The 27,303-nt window shown below is 49.0% G+C and overlaps 1 protein-coding gene across 1 annotated transcript in view; it reads left to right on the forward strand.

Annotated features, from left to right (window-relative positions):
* The first annotated feature begins 11,833 nt into the window (after positions 1–11,833).
* Positions 11,834–27,303, forward strand: part of SIM2 (single-minded family bHLH transcription factor 2) — a 72,320-nt gene continuing 56,850 nt past the window's right edge. Inside the window, exons 1-3 of the mRNA XM_006862606.1 lie at positions 11,834–12,066; positions 21,775–21,857; positions 24,911–25,000. Of these exons, the coding sequence (XP_006862668.1) occupies positions 11,892–12,066; positions 21,775–21,857; positions 24,911–25,000 (348 nt within the window). The 5' untranslated portion in view covers positions 11,834–11,891. The remainder of the gene's footprint in view (positions 12,067–21,774; positions 21,858–24,910; positions 25,001–27,303) is intronic.

The raw sequence follows: 27,303 nt of genomic DNA on the forward strand, positions 1-27,303 counted from the left end.
CTGGAACACTTTAAAGAGGTCTTATGGAGCAAATTTGCCTAATGCAATACGTCCTTTGATTTCTTGACTGCTACTTCCATGAGTTTTGATTGTGGAGCCAAGCAAAATGAAGTCTTGGACAACCTAATCTTTCCTGCATTTATCATGAAGCTATTTATTGGTCCAGTGATGAGGATTTTTGTTTTCTTTACAGTGAGGTGCGATCCATGCTGATGGCTGTAGTCTTCAATCTTCATCAGTAACTATTGTATGTCCTCTTCATTTCCAGCAAGCAATATTGTACCATCTGCATATCACACACTGTTTGAGTTTTCCTTCAGTCTTGATGCCACGTTCTTCATATAATCCAGCTTCTCAGATTATTTGCTCAGCATACAGATTAATAAATACAATATGGTGAAAGGATACCTTGATGCACACCTTTCCTGATGTTATACCTTGTTCTGCTCAAATGACTGCCTCTTGATCTATGTACAGGTTCTGCATAAGTACAATGAAATGTTCTAGAATACCCACTCGTGATGTTATCCAGTATTTGTTACGATCACAGATAAATACTAGCAACGGACAGAGTCCACCAATGTCCAAGGGAAGTTAGAAAGTAAACCCAAGGCCTTTGAACACTGCATTTACTGGTCTAAACTACGAAATGACCTTTACTAAAGTTTTGTGGCAAAATGGGGCAATGCTACATGGCAACATTCTGAATCAAATTCAACTTGAAGGCAGCTGGCAACAAGCCCTGCCCTACTTCTCTACAAAGAAGCAGGTCATACCCAGAAAACAACTGTTATGGCTTGAATTGTATCACCCCAAAATGTGTAGAGATCTTAACCCCTATACCTATAGATATGACCCTGTTTAGAAATGGGGGAGCCCCTTGGTTAAGTAAATGGATACAAACTGAAAGGTTGGAGGTTTGAGCCCACCCAGAAGTGCTTCATATGAGATATGTGATGATCTGCTTTCTGAAAAACTCTATGGATCACAGTTCTCTGACACACATGGAGTAGGCAGGAGTTGGAATCTACTGGAGGAAATAGGAGTTGTCTTTTGTTATGTTAATGAAGTTATATGTCAATAAGGTGGATCCTAGAGTCCTGGTGTGGTGCTGTAGGATAAGCACTGGACTGCCAACTGCAAAGTTGGCAGTTCAAACACACCAGCTGCTCCTCAGAAACCTTATACAGGGTCACTATGAGTCGGAATTGACTCCAGGCACTCAACAGCAACAAAGTGAATTCTAAACCTAGTCACTTCTGAGTTATAAAAACACCAGACAGAGAAACATACACAGGGGGAAAGACAGACACCAAAGAATGGCAAGAAATGCCAAGGCCCTCAAGAAGCTACTAACAGAGAAGCACTTCCCCTTAAAGCCATGCCTGAACTTGGACTCCAAAGCTTCGAGAACTGTGATTTCCACAGTAAATTCTTTTTGTTTTTTTTTTTTTAAACCATAAATGCCTTTGTGTTCAATAACACCAGACAACCTTACCCACCTCTTGAACTATATCATTCAGATGCCTTTTAAAGGATGAGATTCTAACTTACCAATATAGAAAGCAGGTGGAGAAAATTCAGTGTCCTTTGGCACATGAGTGTAGTCTCTCAGATCATTCTCACATCTCTGAAGCTAGATCAGAGCCTCCCAGCATGGCCAAAGGAAGGCTGGAGGCAGTATTACCCAACCAGACCTTAATGATTTTATTTATTCCACATGGCCTAAAAACATGCTTGAACATAACTTGCAATAATTTTTCTAGTGATTTCTATGAATCATTTTTTAATTATGAATAATGTTTTTAGAGACGCTCCTGAGAAATCTTCCCTAGGTTCCCTTGACAACCATCACATAAAGTATCTGAAGTGAAACAGTTTCTATGACGAACACTACAACCTGCTTTAAAGCATGGATTCCTGAAAAATCCATTCATCATCTTGACTGAGAATGAGTGTCACAATTCATACACGCAAAGGGCTATGGAGAAATTCAGATCAACAAACACAACGAGAAAAAATATATTTATTGTCAAATCATGTTCAAAGGATTTCTGTACAAATAGAAAATTTCAACTTCAGTCTGGGCCCTTTTTCTTTTATTTCAGTGAGGAATTTTCTCTGTGTTTAAATTATTGCCTTTCTACCCTCAGCTGAGTCCTGGTGTGGCACTGTGGGTTAATGTGCCAGACTACAAAGCCATTTGAACTGCAAGGTCGGCAGTTCAAGCTCACCTTCTGCTCCTTGGAAACTCTATACAGGGTCACTATGGGTCGGAACCTACTCAACGGCACTTCACAACAACAACAACCCTCAGCTGAAGGTTTCCAGCTTTTAAACTTTCTCTAAAGCTAGAGTAGGAAGAATTCATGCTTCTTGGTTCAATCAAGGCCACTCAGAAATTACAGTGGTTATACAAGATAATCAGGATGGATTTCCATTTCTTGGATCTACCTTCAGAAATTCCAACTGCTAGATGGATTGAGTAGAGTCCAAACAACATACTCTTAAAGAACAGGGACCAGTCATAGAATGTTCCAGCACATTTTGCACAAAAGTGTACCTTTCCTGTTGTTCACATCTCTTTATCTGTCATAGTTGACAGCTTCTCCAAAACAATGATGGTATAGGTGTCAAGCTAAACAGAAATATGAATAAGGCAACTGACATTCAATGGGGAACATGCTTTGTTGCTCAAACAGGAAAGTATTTTCTGGTCAGTTACCTTAAGTAGACTTCAGTAAACATTAAAAACATTTTTCATGGGTAATAATGGTGCTGGGTTTTTTTTTCCTCCTCCTGCCCCCAACTATCCAGGAATTAAAGCAAAATTTCACAAGAGCTTACCACTCCATTTATTTTCATTGTTTAAAAAGTGTTTGAGGCTTTCAGTGCTGGTCCAAACATAGTGTTGAGAACTCTAAAAGAAAATGACACATGCCTTCTTGGAATTATTCAAAAGTTAGGTTTCTCAGAAAATACTTCCAGGTACCCATCTATCTCCCCTGTCCCTCACACCCAGCCCAGGGCCTGGTGAACGGTAGGAGCTCTCCCTCATACCATTCCATTCCCATTTCCGTCCATTCCCCTACATAGTGACCCTACAAGACAGAATAGAATTGCCCCTTAGGGTTTCCTAGGCTCAACTCTAGGAAGCACATCTCAAGTTTTTTCTCCCAGGGAATGGATGGAACCCACCAACCACAGTCCCATGTTTAGCAGCAGTTTAACTACAGTGCCACCAAAACGTCTTCACATCATTAAAAAACAACTCCTTTGCCATCAAGTCAATTCCAACTCCCCATAGGATAGAGTGTAACTACTCAGTAGGGATTCCAAAGGAAACAGACTGCCTCATCTTTCTCCCAAAGGGCAGCTGATGGGTTTGAACCTCCAACCTCACAGTTAGCAGTCCAAACGCTTAACCCATTGTGCCACCAGGACTCCTCCTTTCCCACCATAATTGCTGTTGTTGTTAGTGCCATGGAGTGAGTTCTGACTCATAGCACCACACCAGGACTCCTCACACCATAATAAAGTATTTAATTGGAGTCAGCCTTTGGGACAGAGTAACACTTGCAAAACTTCACTATAGTCATTCCCTGACCACCTCGACCATAAGACTGAAAGTGACCAGAAGGGTCTCTGGGTATGGCAATCTGTGTGCCCAGGAGAGGTAGCTGCCGAGGGCTCAACCATCTTGTGCGAAAACGTCAGATAAAGGAGCAAAAGAATATTTAGTCAGATTACATACATCCTGTCTGTCTACAGCCTCAGGCTGGAAAGAGCATGGATTCAATGTTAGAATTATTTTCCTTCCGCCCGCTAAAAAAAATGAAGCGGAATGGAGTTTCATCAACCATGTTGAATTTACCTTGTAGTTTAATCAGCTAACCGAGGCTTTTTCATGTCAAAATATTCGTGAATTGAGAAAAAATGGTAATTATTTAACAGCCTTTCGTATTACACTAAAACTGCTCCACCTGTGCCTCTCCCCCCCACCCAGCCCCCACCCACCCCGCGCCCCGTCCCCATCCCCAACCCGGAGCTATTTTCACTTAGCACCCAGAGAAGGAATTCTGTCTTGGGGCAGTTAAAAGATGGGCGAGGGACTGCGGAAGAGAGTTGGGACCTTCTTTCAATCCGAACCACGCTGATTCCCCATTTCACCCCCACTCCGCCCAAACTGAGTCGCCAAGGCCAGAATTTAACTCCGGATCCTGGCCCAGTTTGCGTACCCAGAAGGTGGGGACGACTCAGGGCGCTTTGGTTAAGACCTGTAAAGCACCAATTTCGGCTTCCCAACAGACATCCCGCCCACAAGCATACAGCCCGGCTCTCTTTCCCCGCAGCCCAACAAGAGTCACGGCACCCTACTTCCCGCGTAGAAGGAACTGGGGAACGACTGGCCACAAGAGGGCAGGGCACGAGCGGGCGGGGCCGAAGTCGTTATATCCGGGAGCAAGGGAGAATCAGGGATGGGAAGGGGCTTCGCATTTCTGGTCCGGATCGATGTCTGCGCGGCCCCAGACACTCAGGTGTACATCACAAGCCCGCCTCTGCCGCCCGTTGCATACAGAGGTGCCCTGTGCACTGTACCCCCTCCATTCACATTGATCAACTGTGCTCATATTTCGCACGCCTTGTGTACTGCTCTTCTCCGCGTGCACGGAGTCTCGTATCCCCGTACGCACTGAGTCCCCTCTATCGACGTGCGCATTGCGCCCCCTTCCGCAAACGTTCCCAGGTCTCGTTTCTCACCACGCGGACGTCCCGGTCCTTTGCAGTGCCGCCCTTGTACTAGTAGGTACGAAATAATCTCCTTCTGAGTCCTCACCCAGTATCATGGCTACGAGTCTGAGCCCCATCCCGGAATTATGGAGACCTCGGTCACTGACAAGCTTGATGCTTGGCACTCTCAGGTCGCCCTTGCAACGCCCAGAGTGTGGTCTGTAACGCCTGAAGCCGGGTGCGCCCAGGGCTGGAAGGGACAGCGAGAGGTGCCACCGCGCCGCGCCGCGCGGTGCCAACCCGAATTCGGTTCCCACGCCGGTGCACCCAGCCGCAGCTCAGATCCGCCTTCTTGCTTTTGTGCTCCCTCTGCGCCCCGCAGGGGCCGAGAAAACTTTAACCAAGCGTCCTCTCCTCCCGGAAGGAGAGAGTGTTTCCGAAGATACACCTCTCACTCAGCAAAGTCCCCTTTCACGCCGGACTTCAAAAGAAAATTAAAATACGTGAGAAGAGGCTGGAATCCCAATTGGGGTGGCCTCGTCCCTTCTTAACTCCCAGGTCGAGTTCCAGGGGGTCAAGCCAGCTCACCCGCCTTCCCGCCGGCCTTTTCTCTCATAACTTTCTCTATTTAAAAATTTCGAATGAATTAGATTGGCTTGTCCTACACATTAATTTAAATTAGGGAGAGGGTTCCCCAAAGCTTGTTTTGTTTGGCAAATTGGCCCTGTATACACGGAAACTTCAAAAAGTTCATGGGGGTGGGGGGGATCCACTATCTTTCATTCCATTTTCCTACGAAATTTGTGAAGCCACATCTTATTAATTAAATAAAACTAGTTTATGTGTTTAAAGTGATGGAATAACGTCCGGCACATGGTCAGTCCCATATTAAATGTGGGGTCCTAGTGTGGCGCTGTAGGATAAGCACTGGAATGCTAACTACAAGGTCGGTGGTTCAAACCCTCCAGTCATTTCTCAGAAACCCTGTACTAGGTCGCTATGAGTCGAAACCGATTGACTACACTTAAAAACAACATTGCTATAGGGATGGTGGCGGTGGTGTGCCGTGGAGTCGGTTCCGACTCATAGTGACGCTGTATAGGGTTTCCGAGACTGTAAAGCTTTACAGGAGCAGAAAGTCTCATCTTTCTCCCACGGATTGGCAGATAGACTCGAACTGCTGCCCTTACAGGTAGCAGCCCAGTTCATAATCCACCACGTTACCAGGGCTCCTTGCTATCGGAATAGACGAGGAAAAAACCAAAGTCATTTTCTTTGTATTTTCACTGATGTGCAGAAAATATTTGTCTGGTCGAGGAGGTTTTGTTTATTTTTTTAAAAGGGGTATTTTGGGGTTGCGAATTAATCGGATTTCAGATTTCAAGGCGAAGTTGATAGAAGCACTGAAGAATTTCGATGCGCACCAAGCTGTTCAGTTTCACTCCCCTTCTCCACCCAGGGCTACCTAGGCGCGATCCCGGGCCTGCAGGACCCCGTGGAGGTGGGGGTGGGGCGGAACGGGACGGAGAGAAGGTGTGCTCAAAGAACCCCGGATTTTAAGAAGATGTTTCCCGTAAACTGGGACTAGAGGAGAGGACTTTTGAGGATATCGCGGCCACGGGTTTTCCCTATGGTGGAGAGTGGAAGGAAGTCGGCGGGGGACTCTGGGCTCCCCTCTGGCTCCGTCGGGAACCTGATTGGGTCCCCGAGTGCCACTGCCCAGAGCGGGCGCGGCCTGCATCAGAACCCCATCCCTCTCCAGAGCATACTGGGTGTCTGTGAGTTAGGAGAGGCACACCAAAGCGAGAGTGAAGAGAACGTGGCCGGAGTTGGAAGGCAAGAAAAGAAAATGCAAAAGAAAGAACTCACCCCGAGTGGCTGCGATTGTTAAAACCAAGCTAGACTGCAGTCGCTCCCCTGGGGCCTAGCTCAGGGACGTTGGTGATCACCATAATTAATTACCAGTGAGTCTAACTGCTTTTGTTCCCCTAAAACAAAATTTTGGCCTTGAGGGTGGGGGAGAAGTAGGCAGCAGCTACTCCATCCCTTGGATTGTGATACGCCCACCTTAAACTTCCATTCAATAACCGAGATTTGCCAAAACAACTTAGTCCAAAGGGAAAGAACACACTCTTCCAGAGATCCCACCGCGCACAACCCGCCTCCAGGAGGCCAGACAGACACCTCAGAAGGTGGGAACAATCCCACACTCTAGAGTTCCTCCTTTTCTTCTTTGGGAATCAGACTGCCCCTCCACTCAAGTGCGAAAGATCTCCGGATCTAGCACCGCAGGGAGTCCGGGGTTTGTTTTCCCTAGCACTGGGCACCAAGGCGGATCTGCGGGGTGATAGTGACGTAACCGACGCAATTGGACAGAGAGACGCCGACAAAACCCTAAAGCAAACCACTTTCTCCAAAGGAATAGCTTTCAGTGAAATAATTTATTTGAAACAAAAGAAGATAAATAAATTTCTTCCCCTCTACTACTTGGGAGTCCTGGTGTGGCGCTGTGAGTTAAATGCGCTAGACCGGACCGCAACGCCAGTTTGAACCTCCAGGTTGGCGGTTCAAGCTCACCAGCCGCTCTTCGGAAACGCTATACTGGGTTGCTATGGGTCGGAACCAACTCGACGGCACTTAACAACAACAACACTACTGAGAACAGTGTCCTGTCTTGACTTCTCCAAGAATTATAACGAAATTACAGAATGGTAATACTGTAATTGTCATCCATTCCTTTCTGAGAGTTGCAATAATCCTAGGAAAAGGTGATGTTTTCACAGGGTTTACACAAAGAAACCTGTGAGAGCTGGAACTCGATGGTGATGGCGTGCATTAAGTCGGTTCCGACTCTTAGCTACCTGTATGGGGTTTCCGAGACTATAAATTTTTTACGGGAGCAGAAAGCCTAGTCTTACTCCCGGAGAGTGGCTGGTGAGCTCCAACTGCCGATCATGTGGTTCGCAGAACACTGCTGATCTTTGTTTTTCCGGGTCTCTTGCGTTTTTCGCCTTAGACACGCTGCACTTTTCTATGGTTCTCTATGTATATTACTAGAAAATGTATTCGTTTTCCTTTTCTGGCGGGTTTCTGCCTTCCACATGTCCCGGTTTTCGCAGGTTTTTACTATACAAAAATATATGAACGAGAAATTGAGGCACTCTTTTTGATAATTCCGGCCAAAAATTCCTCCCAGCCATGATGCAGCCATGTATGTAATGCTGGACGCAGGTGGGGTGTTGACCAGGCTTAAATTGCTTAAAGCAAATAGGCTTGAACCCCGCTAATCCTGGGTTTTCTGCTGGATCTTCTTGCTCTAATAGATGCAAGTTCTCCTTAAACATAACCTCAGAGGTTCAAAATTCCCTTTCCCAAATCCAGTGGTAGGAATGGGAGGAGTTTCTCGCTCCTTCGTGAGCGACAATTTTCTAAATTATCCCCGACTGCCACAGCACCAGCCTCTCCGGGAGCCCATCTTAAACTAAACATCTGTGCATTCCCCCACTTGATCTCCTACGAAAGGAGGTTTCCTCTAGGGCCTAGCCTTAGGTAGACAGCTGGCGCGAACCCTGGACAAAACAAGTGCGGAGCATCTGAAACAGAAAATCCAATTAGGAGTGGGTCCGGGCCCGCCCCTTTCTTCTTGGGGCCTCAATTTCTTCCAGATTAGTTTCCTAATGGAAAATTCCTAAGAGGTGTGGTACATGGGGATGTACCCCACTGCCCAGGAGAGTCAAGAGTAGGAGCCTGGCGCAAGCAGTTAATGTGCCCCAGCTCCCAGGCTGGAAGTGACCGGCTCTTCTTCACACTTGTGCTCCTCCTGTTCCGCAGGTTCCTTCTGGTAATCTTCACTTCTGGGTGATGCCCTGTGCCCAGTAGAAGTCCGCGGCCGCTTCATCCATACCTCTACTCTGGGGCCTGAAAGCCTGGAGTTCTGGACAAGGCACTCAGGAATTGTTCCCAGTGCAGGAAGCCAGAGACTCGCAGCAGGTGTCCCCACCCGAGGTCTCCGCAAATACTCTTGATCAACCAGTTAGCAATTATTTGGTGCTTTTTCAAATTACAAAGATCTTTTACTAAGATAAGGGCCACGATTGTGGGTGTTCGTTCTAAAGGGCCCCAGACTTTCTCTAGGGTGGGAAGAGCACTGGGGTGGTTTTTACCAGAGGCACTCCTCTATGTGAATATCGCTTTCCTTCCCGCCCAGGAAACCTGAACGCGGGAGTACAAGTATTTTCGGTGCTTTGAGGGTTGCTGTGCGGGACCACAGGCCCCAAACAACGCGCGTGCGTGTGCGTGTATGTTGAGAGTATACAGAGCGTCTGTTGGGGAGGGCTCTGAGCCTGGACTCGCCACACAGCGCACATTTGATTTTCAAGAACTCCATTATGCTTTCGCTCCAAACTACGCGATTTAAACTTGTCTTATGGATGCGCAAAGAGCGGCTACCACTGCGAAGACCCAGCAACCAGATTTCAAGGGCGCTTTCCCGTAAAATTAAGGCAATTTAGTTTCAGGGGAGTTTCTGTTCTTGTTATTTGTCAGGTTTCTCCTACTTCCACTTAACCATGTTTCTGCGATCTGGATAATCCCTTTCAAGCCTGGGAGGAATTCTCCGGGGTCCATAATTGAGGGTCGGAAATCGTGGGAGTGAGAAAAGTATTCAATCCTGCTGAAACCCGGGAGGTGCCGAACGCGCTTTAGGGAAGCTGGTGGAAGCTGCAGAGGGACCTGGCCTGCGGTCCCTTCTCTCTTGAAGTCCCTTCTCCCAGAGGTCCCGAGTTGTGAACAATTGGTGCACTGCGGCGGGAAGCCGGCCCAGCGAGCCAGGGTTTGGCTCCACGTATTTGCGCCATTAACGCGCTGCCGGACCTTCGGCGCGTACTGAAGAAAACAGTAAAACGTGCCTAGATCCAAACTCCTAGGCAGGACTTCTTGGTACGCTTGGCATGCAGTGCACACGCCCGGAGGGCCACAGACCCCCGCAGCTCATTTCTGTGCACAAGTTCAGGGAGCCGAGCGAGAGGCTGAGGGGTTCAGCTGGGAGAGCGGCGTGGACCTGAGCCAAGCCCAAGTCTCTCCACACTGCACCGCCCCAAGACGAGCCTAAGCTGCCTTGAACGCCTTCGAACTTCCGACTTTCAGAGACCTCTGGAAATGGTCGGAAGTGCCTGCTACAGGCGCCCTGCACTAGGGTCTAGGGCTTGGCTCTCCTAGAGTGGGGGAAGGGACGCTGTAACCCGGCTGTTGTGTGGTGCGTGCGTGGGATCACGGGAAAGAGTGATGGTACCAAGAAACCAAGTCACCGCACCGGAATCTGCAACCTCGGTCCCCTCCGGGTGTTGACCTCCACGTCAGGGCCCCCAGACCTGGGCACACAACTGAGAGAAATCTCAGGACCCAGTTGCCCTAAGGAACTGCCTTCATACTCGCTGCGCCTACACTTCTGACCTGGCGCCCCAGGAAGCTAGCGTCCGCCGCGCAAACCATTCTGCACTTGGCTGGGTGATTCGGGTGCTTGCAGTGGTGGAAATTTGTGTAATCTCCGCCGTCCCCTTGGGCTGGTCCCAGACTAAGGTGGTACAGCTCCCAGTGCAGGCGCACAGGTGTCCAAGAGAACTCTAGTCCAGTGTGGTCCTGAGAGCCAGGACTCCCTGAGGTCCGGTCTCCAACCGCTCCTGTCTTCTCCACTGTCTTTTGCCCCCATTCACTTGGCCGCCAGTGGCTTTCGCTGAGCGACACTCTTCCTGAAACGCCCCGCCAGCAGTAATTCTCCGAAGTTCCGACTGAGCAAAGTAGGGCTATGCGGCCGCGCTCAACGGTCAGAGGGGGCGGGGGCTGCTGCGCCAGGTCCCCGTGGCCACCCTGAACGAGGCCTTTTTGCTGGTCCCCAACCCCTTTTTCCCCCAGGCTAGGCGAGCCGCGCGCGGCCTCTGGCCCCTCCGGGGAACGATCCAATCTCCTTTTGCCCTCACGTTTCGAGGCGACAAAGGACGAAAGGGTCACATCCTAGGTTATCTCGCCATTTTCCAGGGGGTAGAAAGATTGGGTGAGTTTCCTTTGGGACATCTCTCCTTTTGCTTTCCGACCAGAAAGCGGGAGAAGGTGAGAAGCGGGCCGTGCACAGGATCCGTGCAGCGCTCAAAGGACTAGGTCCTCAGGCCAGGGCACTCAGTCCGAGGGTCCCGCCGCCTCCATGCCACTGTGCCCGCTGAGACCCGCCCGGGAGCCACAGGGGCGCACTTGGCACCCCTCCTACCTCCCTTGCCCCTCCCTGCCGCTAGTCCCAGGGTCTAGGCTACGCGGTCGGCGGCCAGGAGAGGGTCCTCGCAGCTCTCCGCGTGCACTCACCGCGACTTTTCCGAGCCCGGGAGCGCGCTGATCTCTCCGGGGATAGTCCCTGGAGGCCGCACCACGGAGGCGCGCAAGTGACGCCCGGGTCGCTGCGGGGTCCCGAGCCGAGACTCGCTGCCGCCACCGCCTCCGCCCCCGCCGAGGTCCCTCCCCCTAACCCCTCACCACCACCTACCCCCCCGCCAAGGCCAAGCGGCGGAGGGCTCCGCCCGCCCACGGCTCCGCCATAAACAAACGCGGCCCGGACGCACGTGGACGGCGGAGCGGCTAAGCCTCGGGACGAATCCGGGCTCCCGCGCCGCTTCGCAGGCGCAGGGAGCGGCCAAGGAGGGCAGGAGAGCGCGCCTGGCCCGGCCTCGCGGCAGCTTCGACTCCCCAGCGCCCCTCCCGCTCCATGGCTCCGCGGCCGCCGCCGCCCTTGCCGCCCTCCGGCCGGGAGGGGCCTCGCGGCCGCGGGTACAAACACCCAGTGAAGGACTAAGCAATACCTCCGCTTCCTCGCCGGCCGGCCACCACCAGCCCCCGAAGAAAACTGAACGAAAAGGAGGGCGTGAGAGCGGCGCGAGCAAAAGGACAGGGCCAATCCCGAGAAGGCTGCGCTCAGGGCCGCGGTGTGGGCGCTCCTTGTTTGGCGAACGGCCTCCCAGCGCCCCTGGCCAGCCCAGCGCACCTGCCGGCGCCTGACACCGGACTCACCTGGCCCCGGAGGCCCCTAGCGGTCCCCGCCGTCCCCACCGCCACAGCCCGCGTGGGGCTCCGCGGGCCTCCAGCACGGCCGGGTCTAATATGCCCAGAGCCGAGGCGCGATGAAGGAGAAGTCCAAGAATGCGGCCAAGACCAGGAGGGAGAAGGAAAATGGCGAGTTTTACGAGCTGGCCAAACTGCTCCCGCTGCCATCGGCCATCACCTCGCAACTGGACAAGGCGTCCATCATACGGCTCACCACGAGCTACCTGAAGATGCGTGCTGTCTTCCCTGAAGGTGAGGCCGCTAGTGGGGCGGCCAGGAGCTTTGGGGGAGCTGGGCGGCCGCGGCCCAAGCGATAAGCCGGAGCCAGCCCAGCCCGGCCACCGCGGCCTCTTGGCAGAGGCATCGCGGGACGGTTCGGAGAAAAGAGTCAGGGCTGAGGCGCCCAGGTGACCAGACCATCTCCAGACCTAGGACTAAGTGGGGTGAACCAGAAGTTGTTCCAGTAACGCTCAATTCCCAAGCTAGCATGCTAGTCCATTCCAGTTTTATTTTCTTTACTTACCCTTTTCCTACCTTTCTTTCTTCCTTTTTTCTCCGTTTACCCTCCTCCATTTATTTTCTTTCTTCGTTGTTATTTTATTTCATCATTTTAACTCCCACGTTTATTTCCCCCTTGTTCTTTCCATGGAGGTGGAATGAGCACACCTTGGCCAGAGGTGACAGGCTCCATGCTGAAAGCATGGGGAGACTCAGGCCCTGAGACCCAGGCCATTGAAACAAACACTTGTAAGGCTCAGGATCTCAGACTTAGGCCTCCTCGTCTCTGCCCACCTCCCTTTGGACATGGACGAGAACAGGAGGAATCTAGTCACAGAGCCCACTTGGTAGGAGAGAAAGAGAAGCTGTTATGAAAGTGGTATGTGGGCCTGAGCTTGGTTGTTCTTTTAGGGTTGAAAGTAAGTAGCAGGAATAGGTGTCAAGGTGGATAAGGGTTGTTGAGACCCCGGAATTCAACAGACTCTCATGTCTGAGGGAATTGGTGGTGGGCTGATAGAGCACTCCACCTCCACCACCACCCACGCCTTCCAGGGGTGCCATAACGGTGGCCTTTTTAGCAAGTCTGGAAAGGCCTGATCGGTAGCATCTGATGCCTGGTGGTTCTGGGCCGACCGCCTTCCGGAGTCTCTGTCCCTTGTTCTTGGTCGCTGCGGCCTGGCCTGAGGAGCACGGGCGCTGGGAAGCACGCTTAGGAGCCTGATGGGCTCTCAAACAGGACATTTGGGCCCAGCAGGCTTGCGGCCTCTGGAGCCATGAAGCCGGGAGACAACTAAGGCTGCCCGGTACCTACAGACCTTGCAATGTTGGCGGCAGGTGTTCGTCTGCCGCAAGGCGCCGCCGTGAAAGGCCAGGCGCGCGACCCCAACGAAGTCTGTAAGCCGGTCCTTTCGGGTTCAGGTACCCTATCCTGTTATTTACGAAGTGTTTCTCAGGCTGGAGCTGCACTCCCGGGTGGCCCGGGGAGGATCTGCTTGTGAGGGCGGCTTCTCAGAGGAGCCGAGTACCCCGAGCCAAGGGGCCTGGAATTCCGGCCTGGCCTTGCTGGAGCTTCTCAGCCCGCCGCAAGGCCTCGGGGAGCTCTCCTCTCAGGCACAGGAGCCCGGGAGCTACTCAGTGGAGTAGGGCGCACGTTCCTACCGTGATGTGCCGAGATGCTCTCTGCCCCAGCCCCTTAACTCCATCGAACATTTCCCGAACGATCTCCTTCGTTCGCTGCGGCGGCCATCCGCTCCGCTCCGCCCTGGGAGCCGTAGGTCCCAGCGCCTGAAACCACTATTTTGTGCACCTCTCCGGCTGCAGTTTCCGTGAACGTTAAAATAGAATTGAGGTTTTTTAAGGACCGAAGCTCATTCCCACCCGGAAAGGAGGAATGGCAATGGGCATGTTACAAAGATTGTCTGGAACCTGTATAGGGTATTAGAGTTCTCTTCTCCTTCTGTCAAAGGAAATTTTTAAAGTTCGAAGGGACAATGAATGATAAGAATAAGTTCTTTGTTGCCGATGAATTCAGATAAGCCAGAAATTTGTTAGAGAGGCTTGCAGAAAGAAGGCTGATCATAAGCCATTCGTTATTTGAGGGTTTCCAGGACAACCTGCTGAAAATTGGGAAGTGTTATGTCCACGACATTTAAACTAGTTCGCGTGTGTGGTTTTCGTCTGGGAAGCTGAGTATCCCGGCATTTGGGTGCAGAATTGGTAGGTTTGGAGATGGTTGCAGGAGCATGTGGTAGGGGGTCAGGACCTAGGGGTGTTTGGGGCCATGCTGCTTGGCTTGGGTGCAGTGGGATGGAGAGGGCCACTGGGGCGCCATGCCAGGATGCCGGTTTGTGGTCTCCTAGGAGTGACCTTCAAGGTTGGCACTGGGGGGAGGAGGGATTGTTTGGCTCTTGTTAGGTGCCATGGCGTCGGTTCCAACTCATAGTGACTCTATACACAACAGAAGTAACACTGCCCAGTTGTGCGTTTAACACTACAGGTTTGGAAATGTCCCTGAACCTGTGACATCTCAAATGAGAAGATGGGGCAGGGGCCTAGTACCCCACTCTTCTGCAGCTGGACCAGAACACAGACTTCCAGGGGTGGGAGTGTTCAGAGGCCTGGGGTCTGCAGCTTTGGGCAGCAGCACCATTTATTTTAAGTTGGTCTAATGGCGCTGTGGGCTATTGCGCGCTAGACTGCAAAGTCAGTTTGAATTGCAAGGTTACTGGTACAAGCTCACCATTTGCTCCTTGGAAACCCTCTAGAGGGTCGCTATGGGTCAGAACCAACTCCACAGCATTAAAAAAAAAAAAATGGAGGGAAGGCTTGTGAAACAAGAGCCTGGGATGGAGAGGGAAGGTGTGTATGAGAAAGACTTCAATTTGTTCACCATTCCGGTAGCTGTGTAGGGCTGAGGCACAGAATCAGCTCTGTAGTTGATTTAACTTGTTCTCTGGAGAGTGAGGTCTGCCCTGGGGGATGTGGCTACTTGTCCAGGATGGGGTCTGAGCCCGTGTTAGAGAAGTTTTCCAACAAGGGTGGTTCTGGGCAGCAGCGGGAGCTCCCGGACCTTCTTAGACTTTCCACTGTGAATGGAGTCAGTGAGCCAAGTGGAGGTGCCAAGTTTGGTCTCAATCACGGTCGGCAGCCCCCAAACAAATGCACAAAGATGGACCTGGAAGCTATATTAGAACTTTTGAGAGTCAGAAAACAAAATAGCAGTCCAAAAGAACCACAGGAAACGCCAGAATAACCCTTCACATCAGAGGAAATTGAGGTCCAGAGGAAACGAAAATTGCCCAAGGTCTCCCAGCAAGGGCAAGGGCATAGCTTAGCTGAACTGCTATGATTCTTCTCCCGCTGCAAGAGCATAGGCCTTGAACCTCAGGCCTCAGTTCTTTTTATCCTGGACAGCAGAGGTTGGGAAGAGAGAGCTAGGAAGCTGCTCGGGACCAGGTCCTCTAGCCAGGGCAGGCAGAGGTGACTGGAGCCTAGGTGGACACTTGTTCAGAAGCACTTGCTATTTTTACAGTCTGATTCAGGATGCCCTTTCTGTTTCACTGCACCACTCACTGGACCACCTCAGGCTCCTCATCTGTAAAATGGAGCAGCTAGCAACTTTGTCACAGCACAAGGATTCTGGGGTCCATTATGAGGACTCATCATTGCAACTATTTAGTACATTTGGAAATCTAACATGGTCTTTCACCAGCAGTTCCTTTGAGCGCTCCAACACAGCTGAGTGGCAGGCAGGGAAAACTGTCACTCCGTGGTCCTGATGCCTCCATGTTCTCCCCCTTCAACATAAATTTAGGAAGGATAAGAAAGAGGAAGGTGGAGAGTAAGACTAGCTTTGAAAGGCGAATTTGAGATGAAAAACTCTGGTGGGTCTTAGCTGGTGTTTGGGAAGGCAGTATAGTCGCAGAATTCCCGGAAGTGCGGGGGAACTGTAATGTCTGTCTCCCATTCTCCCAGTCTTTGCCCCTCCGTGCAAAGAAGGGGCATTTTGGAAGCTGCAGAGGCAACACTGGTGAGCGAACTCAGAGTAATGGGAGCCCCTCAGCCCATCTCAAGGGTTAGGGCCTCCCCAGAAGCCTGGATTCTTGGGCCAGGTTGTGCCGCAGTGAGTGGCGTCCCTTCCGGTGTCTTGCACACTGACAGCTGACTGGAGTGACTGGTCTAAGATTCCAATTTAGGAATGGAATTGGAAACTGCAGTTGACTAGCTAGCGAAAGGGAGAGCAGAGCCTTTCCCCTTTCCCAGACCTGGAAGATCCAAGATTGCCTGGTGTGAAAGAGGAGGATATTTATCGTGGCAGTTTACTTAGAATAGAAAACTTCATTCACGCACTTCAAATAAGAAGCAGTGTTTGAAGGCCACAATTATTCCAGTGGCTGAAGTTTCCCTCTGGGTTTAGATTCAGCTGCAGGAGAATACCTTAACACCGTCAGTAAACATGTCAGTACTGGTAGGGGGAGGGGGGCTGGCTAAATCTAAACGCTTTGTTTAAAGGGTTTAGTGATGAAAAAAGGCACCTAAATCCACATGGGTCACAGACCCTAGGCCTTTCTCTACTGCAGCCGGAAGCAATGCAGATTTTTATTTTTATTTTTTAACTGACTTAATTTATATCAAGAATGTAGTTTTTGTTTTGTTTTACAACTCCATCCTTATTTCAGTTCTTTCTAGCTTGAAGACTGCTGGTCCATGCTCACTGCTCCTGGAGAAAAAGCCTATGTAGCTAGAACAGAAAGTTAAGGATGTGGTGAGGGGATGTGGCGAAGGGATGTGGTGAAGGGAACCTTTGGCGGTTCCAGTGGTGTGCTCAGTCGATTGAAACAACTCCACTGCACCCCACCCTCCCATGCCCAGCCAAAACCCAGGACTAGGCCCCAACCGTTCCTTGGGGTGGTAAGGAAGCCTCACTCTGCGGTGCATGCGGGGTTTTGCCAGGCGCTGCGCGCTCCTGGTCCACCTAGGCCCCGGCCATGACCACATCTCATTCCATCCTTCCAAGGTCTATGCATTTGGTTCTGGGAGGTGCCGGGCCCTCGGTTCGTTGTCTGAACGTGTACAATACAGGTTGGCCACCTGGCAGCCCCTGGTTCGAGCCTCCTCTATTCCCTTGCCCGTCGGGCCGTACCCACTTAGCATTTCCTTCTCGCCTCCTCTGGGAACCGCTGTGTGACTTTTGGTTTGGGGAAAAGGCACAAGAGGCGGGTTTCTCAAGGGCCACGGAGGGACTAGGAGGATTCTGGGGGAAAAGGTAGAGAAAAACTAAAGTGCGGCGCATGGGGGGTCTCAATGGCGGCGGCGACTATTAACTAGGATCCCAGGAGGAGGTTTATTAGAAACTAAACCTGGACTTTCCTCCAGCAGCAGGCAGGACCCCTGACTACCCCACCACACCCTCGAAAAGTTCATGACTGGCGAGGCCTCTGACCCGCTGCCCTGGCGGTTGCGTTCTGAATTCTAGATTTGTAAAAGCCTCCGGGGTGACGCGCCTTAGACGCTGACTGGGCGGCTGGCGCTGAAGTCCTAGCGAGGCCTCCGTACAGAAAGAAGGGGAGAACGGGGGCGGACGTGGATGTGGACGGAGCCACCATTCCTTTACTCTCCTCGCCCTTCCCCACACCCTTCTTGTCGTTTATGTGGTTTGAAATTAGTGCGACCTTGTGTCCTCAGATGGCTTTAGAACGCGCAAGAGAACTGCGTTCCCCAGAGACTGGCGAGGGTTGATTATTGGCGAAGGAGAGGTAAAGGAGGGCGCCTGAGGGTAGGGATGGGGCGGGGCAAGAAAAGAATTGGAGATGCTGGTGGCAGCAGCTGGACTCTGCTTGGCGACCACAAGAAGAGTTAATGCAAGTCATTACACACACACACAAAACAGTAGCCATCAGTCCTTTTGAAGTCATGGCAACCCCATGTGTGCAGAATAGAACTGTGCTCCATAGGAGTTTCAAGGCTGGAAACTAATCACCAGACAGACCTTGCTTCCAAACCCCTCTGGGTAGCTTCAGGGTGGCTTCTGTTTGTAGATCATCACTTCACCCTTTGGGTCACCCAGAGACTCAATGGAACTCCACAAGTCCATTTTAGAGGTGAGGACATAAAGTTTAAAGGTGGTTGCACTTGCTGAAAATCAGACTGACTTGGGCTGGTAGGAAGAGAAGAAGAAAAAGCCCCTGCAGGCTAAGTGGAGGTTTGGACCCTTCCTGGATTTTTCACAGTCCGGATTCAATTTTCCCATGAAGGAATGGCAGGGCCAAGTGCTTCCCTGTATTTAACCTCATTTAATTTTATCAAGGTCCCTGTGAGAGCTTTATGTCACTATTTTAAATACTCAGGTTGACCCTCCAAGCAGTGAGACTATCCTTCCACCCTCACTATTCTTGCTGAATTCCCCATCCTTTCTCTGGAGTGGACCACAGCAAGTCTCGCTCCTGGTTTCATAACAAGGAAAGGAGCTGTGGGCTGCCTCATTCCCAAACCTCAACTCACTTCAGCTGAGAGAGGCTCCAATCTCACAGTGAGAGAGACTCTCCCTCCATCATCTACCTTTTCTCCAAAACCATCTTATTTGTTTGATCCCAGGTTTATGGAGTCCTGTTCTGGAGTGCTGGTGTGGCTTGCTGTGGGTTGCAGTCAATTTGAATCGCAGGGTCAGCAAATCAAGCTGACCATCTGCAGACGCTCCATGCAGGGTCGGACCAACTCAATCTGTTCTGGAAGGAAAGGCCCAGTTGGGTACCACCAGAGCCTGGCTGAAGACCCTGGTGGTGGTGGTTATGTGCCTTGGAGTCAGTTCTAACTCATAGCGGCCTGTACATGGTTTCTGAGGCTGTAAATCTGTATGGGTGCAGAAAGCCTCATCTTTCTCCCGCAGAACAGCTGGAACAGCTGGTAGTTTCTAACTGCTGTCCTTGAAGCTAGCAGCCCGGGTTTGTAACTACTATGCTACCAGAGAGCCTTAGAATTAGTGATTACTCTAGAGCTGTTTGTTGACTGACTCGCTGAGCATCCAGTGAGGAGATAATAGTGTTTTGGATGTGGGCACCAGCTTCCATGGCAGGAAGCACTCCTCCTCTCCCAGGGGTTTAAGACAGACTTCAAGTGGAATGTGGGAACTTGATACAGGGAAGCAGAGGACATGGCTGACTGTCCAAAAATGGGGTGTGTGATCTGACCCTTTACCCACACTTTGGGTTCTTGACTTCCCTCTTCAATGTCTCTCCTCTACATGGCCCTCCTGAACTCCTAGGAGCTCAGGGTTTCGGGCTGGTCCTGTGTGGCTACAAGTAGGGCTCAGGAGACAACAACTGGGGCAGCCTTAGGACCCCCAGCTGCTCCCAGGATCTAGTGACATAGGCCACCAACAGCTAATCACCTAGGACCAGCTTAGTCCAGTTTTTTTACATCCACCCATCAATTTTCAACTCAAGCCCTTCTGTGACTCACAGATAAAAGGCTAGGGGGCCAATGCTTCACTTGTTCAGGGGTGTAAATCACTTTAAAGTCCCAAGACAATTTTTCCCCCCATTAGAAGCCTTGTCATATTTAGTCTCTACCTTCAGTCCCAAATTGATATTTATGGGCAGAGTGAAAAGGCTTCACAACTCCAGGGCATTTTAAAGGTAGAGCTGGCAGTGCTGTGGTCCCTGGTGAGGTGGGAAGAATGGAAGGTGGGGTATTTGGAGGAAAGACCCCTACCCCAGCATTGCCCCTGCCACCTCCCCATACACTTCCTGACAGATCCCAAAGGGTTTTGGGACCAATCTTCACAGACTAAGCTGAAGCTTCAGGAAAGCCTAGGGAAAAATTACATACAATGAATGATACATAAGAGAACAGGCTGTCTTGAAATATCTGAGTATTTTAATTATTAGGGAAATTTCCCTTTGTATCCAGTGTGCTTTTTATGTGAAGCCAGGATCTTCTACAAAGCGTCCCTTAAAGTCAACTGGGGAATCCAGTTTGGGGCTCACCACCAAGCACAGGGCTCTATAGGCTCTGGGTTCTGGGCTCCAGAGTCACTCAGACCAGACCGAGGACCCTGTGAATTACTGAGGCCCAGTAGCTGACCTGTTCACCTTTCACACAGAGCCAGGAGAGTGGCCTTGATTCGCAGGGCACCCCTCAAACCTAGGAAGGACCAAGGCAAGGTGCATTCCATTTTCAGAAATTCAACTCCTGGGTCCTTAACCAGTTTCTGTCTTCACTCAAACCCTAGGCAGATTCCAGAGGTTTTAAAAATCTTGTTTCTTTCCATCTCTGGTTCTATGAGGTAAAAACAGCCTCTGCCGACTGACTTGCCTGGGTGATCCAGAGCCATGTGCTAATGGCAGGCTGCCATGACCATGGTGGGGCACCTGAAGGAGGGTACTTTTTTCCTTGGTATTAAAGAGGTACTTTCACTCACATGGTGGAGGCTCCAGGGATCCACAATCATATTTATGTTGGGATCATATTTGGGGATGGGGATATTTAGAAATTAGCCACTTCCTGTTGGTTACCAGTTATGGAGAAAGTAAGCAAAACACCTAATGCCTGGAGCTAGAAGGACAAACTAAAGGATTACAGAGGAGACTCATTGTGCCTATACTGAGATTCTCTGGGGTCTCATTCACAACTTTACTCTAGCAGAGGCTTTGCCACCCGGAATGGTCCCTAGTAGTTTTGCCTTGGTTGAACTAGCCCCCCTCCGGGTTTGTAGTTTCTGTGGCCAATGGCCCCACAGCTTCTCGGCAGGGGTCTCAGCTGGGAATGGGCGCCAAGCGAGCAGACTGGGATCTTGAGGGCTCATTGTTCCGCAGGGAGCTGCGGGGACGCTGACCCGTAGGCGGAGATGAAGGCCACCAGTCTCACCACCTCTCGCGGATGCTGTGGTGATAAAAAAAAAAAAAAAAAAAAGGGTCTGTTGTTGAGAACACCAGCGTATGGACTGCGGGAAGCGCCGCTGCTTCACCTGATTTCCTGCTTCCTCGCGAGTGTGCAGAGAAAAACCTAGGGTCTCCCGGATCTTAGCAGCAGCTGCACCAAGGGAGCGGGAAGAGGGCGCAGGTGCTGAGCAGGATCGCCTTGCCCCTGGTGTACTTTCTGCAAGACTGGGTGGGAAAGGGCAGAAGGCCATGGGTGGGTCAGTTATGGAGCAGGGGCCCAATTAGGTGAGTAACACACCTCTGGTTACCGTCGAGTGACGCACGTGACTCCTGCTGGCCTGCGACCCATTCCCGCTGGCCAGCGCCTAGGCCTTGCCCGGGTGCACGCTGAGTTTGCCCTTAGTAAATTCCCAGGTAAACCCTTTCCAAAGGCGGGGATCTATGAGATTGGAGCCACCAGGTCCTGAGAAGGTTGGGATGTCTGAAGAAGTATGTAAAGATTATAGATTAGAAAGATAAATCGATGAGAGGGCTTCAAAACGTTCATAGAAAAATGGAATAGAAAGAATGGAATATTTGGAATATACACACAGGAAAAGCTGCCTCCTGTAGCTCTTAGCTTCCTGGGGCTTCTCTATCTTTGGGAAAATGCAGAGTTGCTGTTGACAGAGAAGGAAGGTGGACCCTTGGGGGAATATTTACGGGTCAAATCGATATCCCTGTATGGCTAAAGGATGGCCAATTTCAAGCAGATTAAATTACTTTGCAGCGTTCAAATAAACGGGCAATTTCAGAACCCTGAACACATGGGCAAGCCGCCTGCCTGACGGGCTTGGTGCGCATCTGGGCGCCTGGGCCGGAGACTTTCAAAACCAGTCTTTCTCTGGCCTTTTTCTTTTAATCGGGGTCACAAGGGCCCTGATGAGGACACAGCCGCAGAACCACGGGGCCAAGAAGGCGATGCAGGGAGACTCGAGCTCGGGGCCGGCCGGGGCTCAGGTTGCCGCAGTCCCCCGAGCCTGCCTGCGTACGGGTCTCTGGCTGAGCGCTGCCATTTACTGGTTTGCTTTATTCTTTCATCCAGGTTTAGGAGATGCGTGGGGACAGCCGAGCCGCGCCGGGCCCCTGGACAGCGTGGCCAAGGAGCTGGGATCGCATTTGCTGCAGGTAGAACTGAAGTGCTTGGGAAGCCGCGTCGCAGTCATTGCGCCTGGGCTGGGACTCCCTGAGAGGCGTCCTTACCCTAGATGCTCTGGGTCTATCTATCGCTAGGCCGCCCAGGAAGTGCGGGCAGCGGGCGGGAGGGGTTGTCAGCCCTGCGGCACTGCGGAGCGAGCGTGGTCAGTGCCTGAGAGACCAGGTTGTGGGCTTCGTGGGTGCTGCCTGAGGCCAGCTACTCCGCCCCTCAGCGCCCCAGGTCTTTCTAGCCTACCGGACAACGAGTCCAAACTGCGCCCCGGGGTATAGTAAGTTCTTCCCAGCTTTCCTTTCTTCCGCAAACATTTGCCGAGCGCTTCCTCTGTGCCAGACACTGTGCCAGGCTCTGGAGACACGGGAGAAGGAATGATCAGGACGCTCTGAGTTGTAGAGCGCAGCAACGCTCAAACTTTGTGTTTGAAGGGTGTACAATCAAGGCCAAATGGCAGCAATAATAGAATAGTAACAATTGGCATTTTCTGAACTTACTACGGACCAGTCTGTGTTCTAAACCTTACTGTATCATCTGCCTTCACCACCACCTGCAGTATGTTCTGTTTTTAACTCAACTTTTCAGATCCGAGAAATTGAGGTACAGAGAGGTCAAGCAACTTGCAGAAGTCACACAGCAAATACTGGAGTCTAAAAGGTCCAGTTCGAGGCCGGTACTACTTATAACTGCCTATTATACATGGTGTAGTCTCCAGGGTAATTGTGGCGCATAGGACCCTTGTTTGATTTGGGGTCAGCCGCTTAGCGCCCTCAGCGACAAGCCATTCAGTTGTCAATTGCGAAGCCACTCCTGACCTCAGATTTCGCGGGCGCCGGGGCCTTGCGGTATCCCGGACCCGGTATCCTTGCGCACGATCTGCCGCTTCCAGGGCGGCAGCTGGCGGCTAGGTGGGGACAGCACCGCCTCGCGTCTCAGAATCTTTCAAATGCTCTTTACAGAACCTCATCAACGACCCGATTCATTCCCCCCTCTCGTCATTTGTCTCTGCCATCGAAAAATGCCTTCCGAGAGCTATTTTGCATTTCTTCACTCTATTTAATGTTTTCTTTAAAAGAAGAAAAAAAAAGTTGGCTGTGCAATGTTGTGACTTGGGTCAGCGATCAGCCATCAGCTCCACATTTTGAAAAAGCAGATCTTTTAACAACTCTTCCCCCCACCCCCACTCCCAATGCCCTCCTGTGATTTATTTTAAGCATGCATTCACTAGGGAAGGGAAGATTCCAGGGAATATTTTACAACCTCAAGCCGGGCCGGGTAATGGCGCTCTTGGAGCGGGTCCCGCGTGCCCTCTCGCTGCCCCCTCGCTCACTGCCACATCCTGATCGAGCGCCGTATTTTGCGTATTTGATTCTCCTACATATTACAAGTGACACTAATATCAGGGACAACTAAGTGCCGGAGAACTCCAGTGGAAACCTGGCATGCAAAGTCAACACCCCGCCCTTCTCTAATGTACGTTTCTTTAATTAATTCCTGAGTGGTGGCCGGATGGGTTTCTCTGGGGTTATTACACATGTAAGCGAATTAGGTCATTTGAAGCTATGCAGGCATACCCCCAAATTTCCATTAAGAATATATCTTGTTAAGCTACTGCTAGCAACTTTTAGAATTCCGTTATAATACTTTTTTTCTCTTCTACTAGTTCTTGATAAGGCTGGTTGTCAGATGTTTTCATGAAATGTATCTCTGTATGCATGTATGCATGTATCATATCAATGTATCTTCAATGATTTGGGAATTAAGCAAGAATGTAAAATGTGTCAAAACTTTTATAACAAAATTTTTCTGTATATTTTATAGTTTTGAAATACCAAATGTTTGGTTGGTTTTTTTTTTTTTTTTTTTCCTTCGCTAAATTAGAAACCTGAAAGGAAGACTTCTTAATCAAGATTAAAATTTCAACCTTAGCGCAGGGGGATCGTAATAATAGTTTAGTTTTCAATAGAACGTCTCAAACTACTAAAATGTAAAGTTATCTTTCAAGTTTCACGTCTACTGCGTTCTTTTTTAGCCCCACCACCAAAGAGGGGGAGGTAGAAAAACCAAAAGTAATCTGGTTTCAATTACTTGCTGTAAAAATAGAATTTGTGGCCAGAAATTAATTTGGAATATTTTTTATGGAACAGCATTGAGAATTATACCAGTCTTTCCCCAACTTTATTACTTTTCTTTGGTTCTGGATCTAAAATATGAATGGGTAAATAAAATGCAGTTTTATTTTTCAAAAGTAATTTACTCTTTTTATCCTTGCCACATATAAATATAATAATTTCCTTTTTATTTGTCTTAATTACCTCTTATAATTTTATTTTTTTGAGGACTAGCCAACTAAGGCAAAATCAAAATACATTTGGGTAGTTGTATTTTTTCAGAAATTGAAACTTTTTATCCTTAAATTTTGTATATGTAGATTATTTGATTGCTTGTTAATACTAAATCATTCATTCTATAGACATAGTCTCCTAAAATAACTTGAGTATTTTGTTTTATTTTCTGGGGAGTGGTATTTCTTGGGAATGGAATTTATCTTTCAGAGAGTACTTAGGGATAACTAGAAAATTGTGGCAAATAAAGCATGTCCTAGTGGTATAAATGGCTGCCAATTATGACATAAAATGGTCTATATAGTGGTAGATTTTCCCCTAAGTACCATAGAACTCCGGATTTGTGCTAAGTGCTAAAATAACCCCAAACAATAAAGCTACTACATTTAAACTGAGCATAATCGGAATTCTCTAATGTTCTGCATGATTTGGGGACGGGGGTGTAGGTGTTGTGGATGTGAAATTGTTTTTTAACTGCTTTAAAAACATTTGAGAATTTGACCTGGAAACTAATCCTTGAGTGATATTACCTACAGTCCATCTTAAGATCCTGGGCTCTGTCTTTGCATTTAACAAATACGTGTTGTTAGTAATCATTTATACGTTCTTCCATCCCAGTGCAATACAAGAATTAACTTTTTAAAGGACAAGTATCATATCTTACCCTGAAACTTTCTCTCTTACAGACTTTGGATGGATTTGTTTTTGTGGTAGCATCTGATGGCAAAATCATGTATATATCAGAAACAGCTTCGGTACATTTAGGCTTGTCCCAGGTAGGTATTGTCTAATTTTTTATACAATCAAATTAAGTGTTAGTGGATCTTGACCACCTGACCCAACATGTAAATGCATCGGCTGCCAGAGACTGCTTTTGTGTATGAACATAATCCAGCATTGTAAAATCATCTTCTTAGGACATCCTGCAGGGCTTTTCTTCTCTGTGTTATGTTGTTTTATTTTCTTTTTCCTTTGAGGTTAATGACCAGTGTACCTTTGCAACAACCAGCTTTGGCTTCAGATTCTATCTGATATCCAGGATTTGCTGCTAATACAGGAGTGGTATACGCTGCTCAAAAGAGCTGCACAAAGGGAGTTTCAGTCCATACTTGCTGACCTAGACGTGGTATTGTGAGCTGGTATGAAAGCAAGAGGAAAGCTGATGTAGGGCATGGATTTCAATGTAGAGAATAGAAGGGGTAGAGAGTAGAAGGGTGGTGTGGGGAGGGGGTAAGATTTATGAGTGTTCACATGGAATTCAGGGTAATTTTTCCTGAGTTTTTCCAGCTCAGTGGTTGTTTCAGTAAAGCATTTTATATGCTTGTGATAGAAACTCATAAAACTCAGTTTACTACTGTTTTGCACAGCAAGGTCCTTGTTTCTTTAGAGCATTTAAGTATTACTGATTTTTCTGGAAGAGTAAAACAGTCTTTGGAAAAGGGGGTCATCCTTTAGAGAAAAGAGGTAGGCTCAGCTTTGTCTAACCCCATCATATGGAGTGTTTGGTGGGTGAGCTGGCTGATCTCTTGTTGTTGTTGTTATGTGCCGTGGAGTCGGTTCTGACTCATAGAGACCCTGTACAGGGTTTCCGAGGCTTTAAATCTTTACAGGAGCAGAAAGCCTCATCTTTCTCCCATGGAACAACTGGTAGTTTCGAACTGCTGACCTTGCGGTTCACAGCCCGATTCACTACACTGCTCTCTTAGGGGGTGTCTAACTAACTGATCATTCCCTTTTGTGTGTCTGATTTATGTCATGGTTCTAAAAGACACCTTTTTAAAAATATATACGTATAGGGACTGTTTCTTTAGATTGCAAACGAAATCAGAATGCCTTTTCTATCACAACCAAAGACAGGCTAGAATTAGTTGTAGATAAGGAGGGAATCCCAAGAGGTGCATGAGTAATCAGTATCTCTCTAATTTCCTAATGTGGTTAAGCCAAATAAAACATACCAGTAATATAGCTTGGATTTTCTCACTTGGAAAACAAAATCACCAAATTTGGAAACTTGTATTGGGTGTGTTCCTTTTTAAAAAAAAAATTTCCTACCAATACATTTTTAAATTTTGCTATTTATTTATAGACTTCTCTTCCAATGTATGTATAGTCTTACTATGTCCAAGTGGGGTCTTAGGCCTATGTGTTTCCTATACAAAGTCCTTTAACATAAACTGCATATCAAAATTGTCTAGGGCTTTCTTTCTCTTATTTTTTCCCTTCTTTTATAAAGCTAGGTCTCCCAAATAAAGTTTCCTTACTGCTTGGCTCTTACACCTATATGACTCATGAGCTCGTTGTGCTTGTAGAATGGGAAATGCTGTTGGGAATATGCAACTTACTATTTCTATACTTTTCAAGGTTGTTACAACCAATCAAAAATATTGCTTTATAAATTTCCACCTGGCTCTACTTAGAATTGTTTCATGCCCTGGTTGTACCAAGGAACCCTGGTGGCACAGTGGTTAATGCCTTGGCTGCTAGCCTAAAGGTTGGCTGTTTGAATCCACCAGATTCAATGGAGTGAGGCAGTCTCCTGGAAGTATCCTAATGATTACAGTTTTGGGAACCCTATTCTGCTCCATAGGGTCACTATGAGTTCACTCAGTGGCAGTGGGTTTGGTTTGGGGTTTTTATAGTTGTACTCAGTCTGATTTCTACTTTTGACTTGATCTGGGGCCCAGTGACTTTGATCAGTTATTTACCTTTTTCAATTGTAATTTATACAATGGTTAATCGTTTTGTAATAATAAATTACAAAGAAGACAAAACATTTTATATATTTTTAAATGTAACAAAAATGCTTTAAAGTAAGCAAAGTCATCATAATTGAATATTAACTTTAGATCTGAGCTTTCTAGTTGTTGTTGTTGTTGTTAAGTGCCCGATTCGATTCACTAAGTGCCGTCGAGTTGATTCCGACCCATAGCGACCCTGTATAATAGGGTTTCCGAGGAGCAGCTGGTGAGCTTGAACCACCGACGGTGCAGTTCAAGTGGCTTTGCAGTCTGGCACATTAACCCACAGCGCCACACCAGCCCTCTTGAGCTTTCTAGTAGTCAGGCAAAAAAGGAAAATC

This window comes from Chrysochloris asiatica, unplaced genomic scaffold (genome assembly GCF_000296735.1).
Source record: "Chrysochloris asiatica unplaced genomic scaffold, ChrAsi1.0 scaffold00049, whole genome shotgun sequence".
NCBI classification, from domain to species: domain Eukaryota; kingdom Metazoa; phylum Chordata; class Mammalia; order Afrosoricida; family Chrysochloridae; genus Chrysochloris; species Chrysochloris asiatica.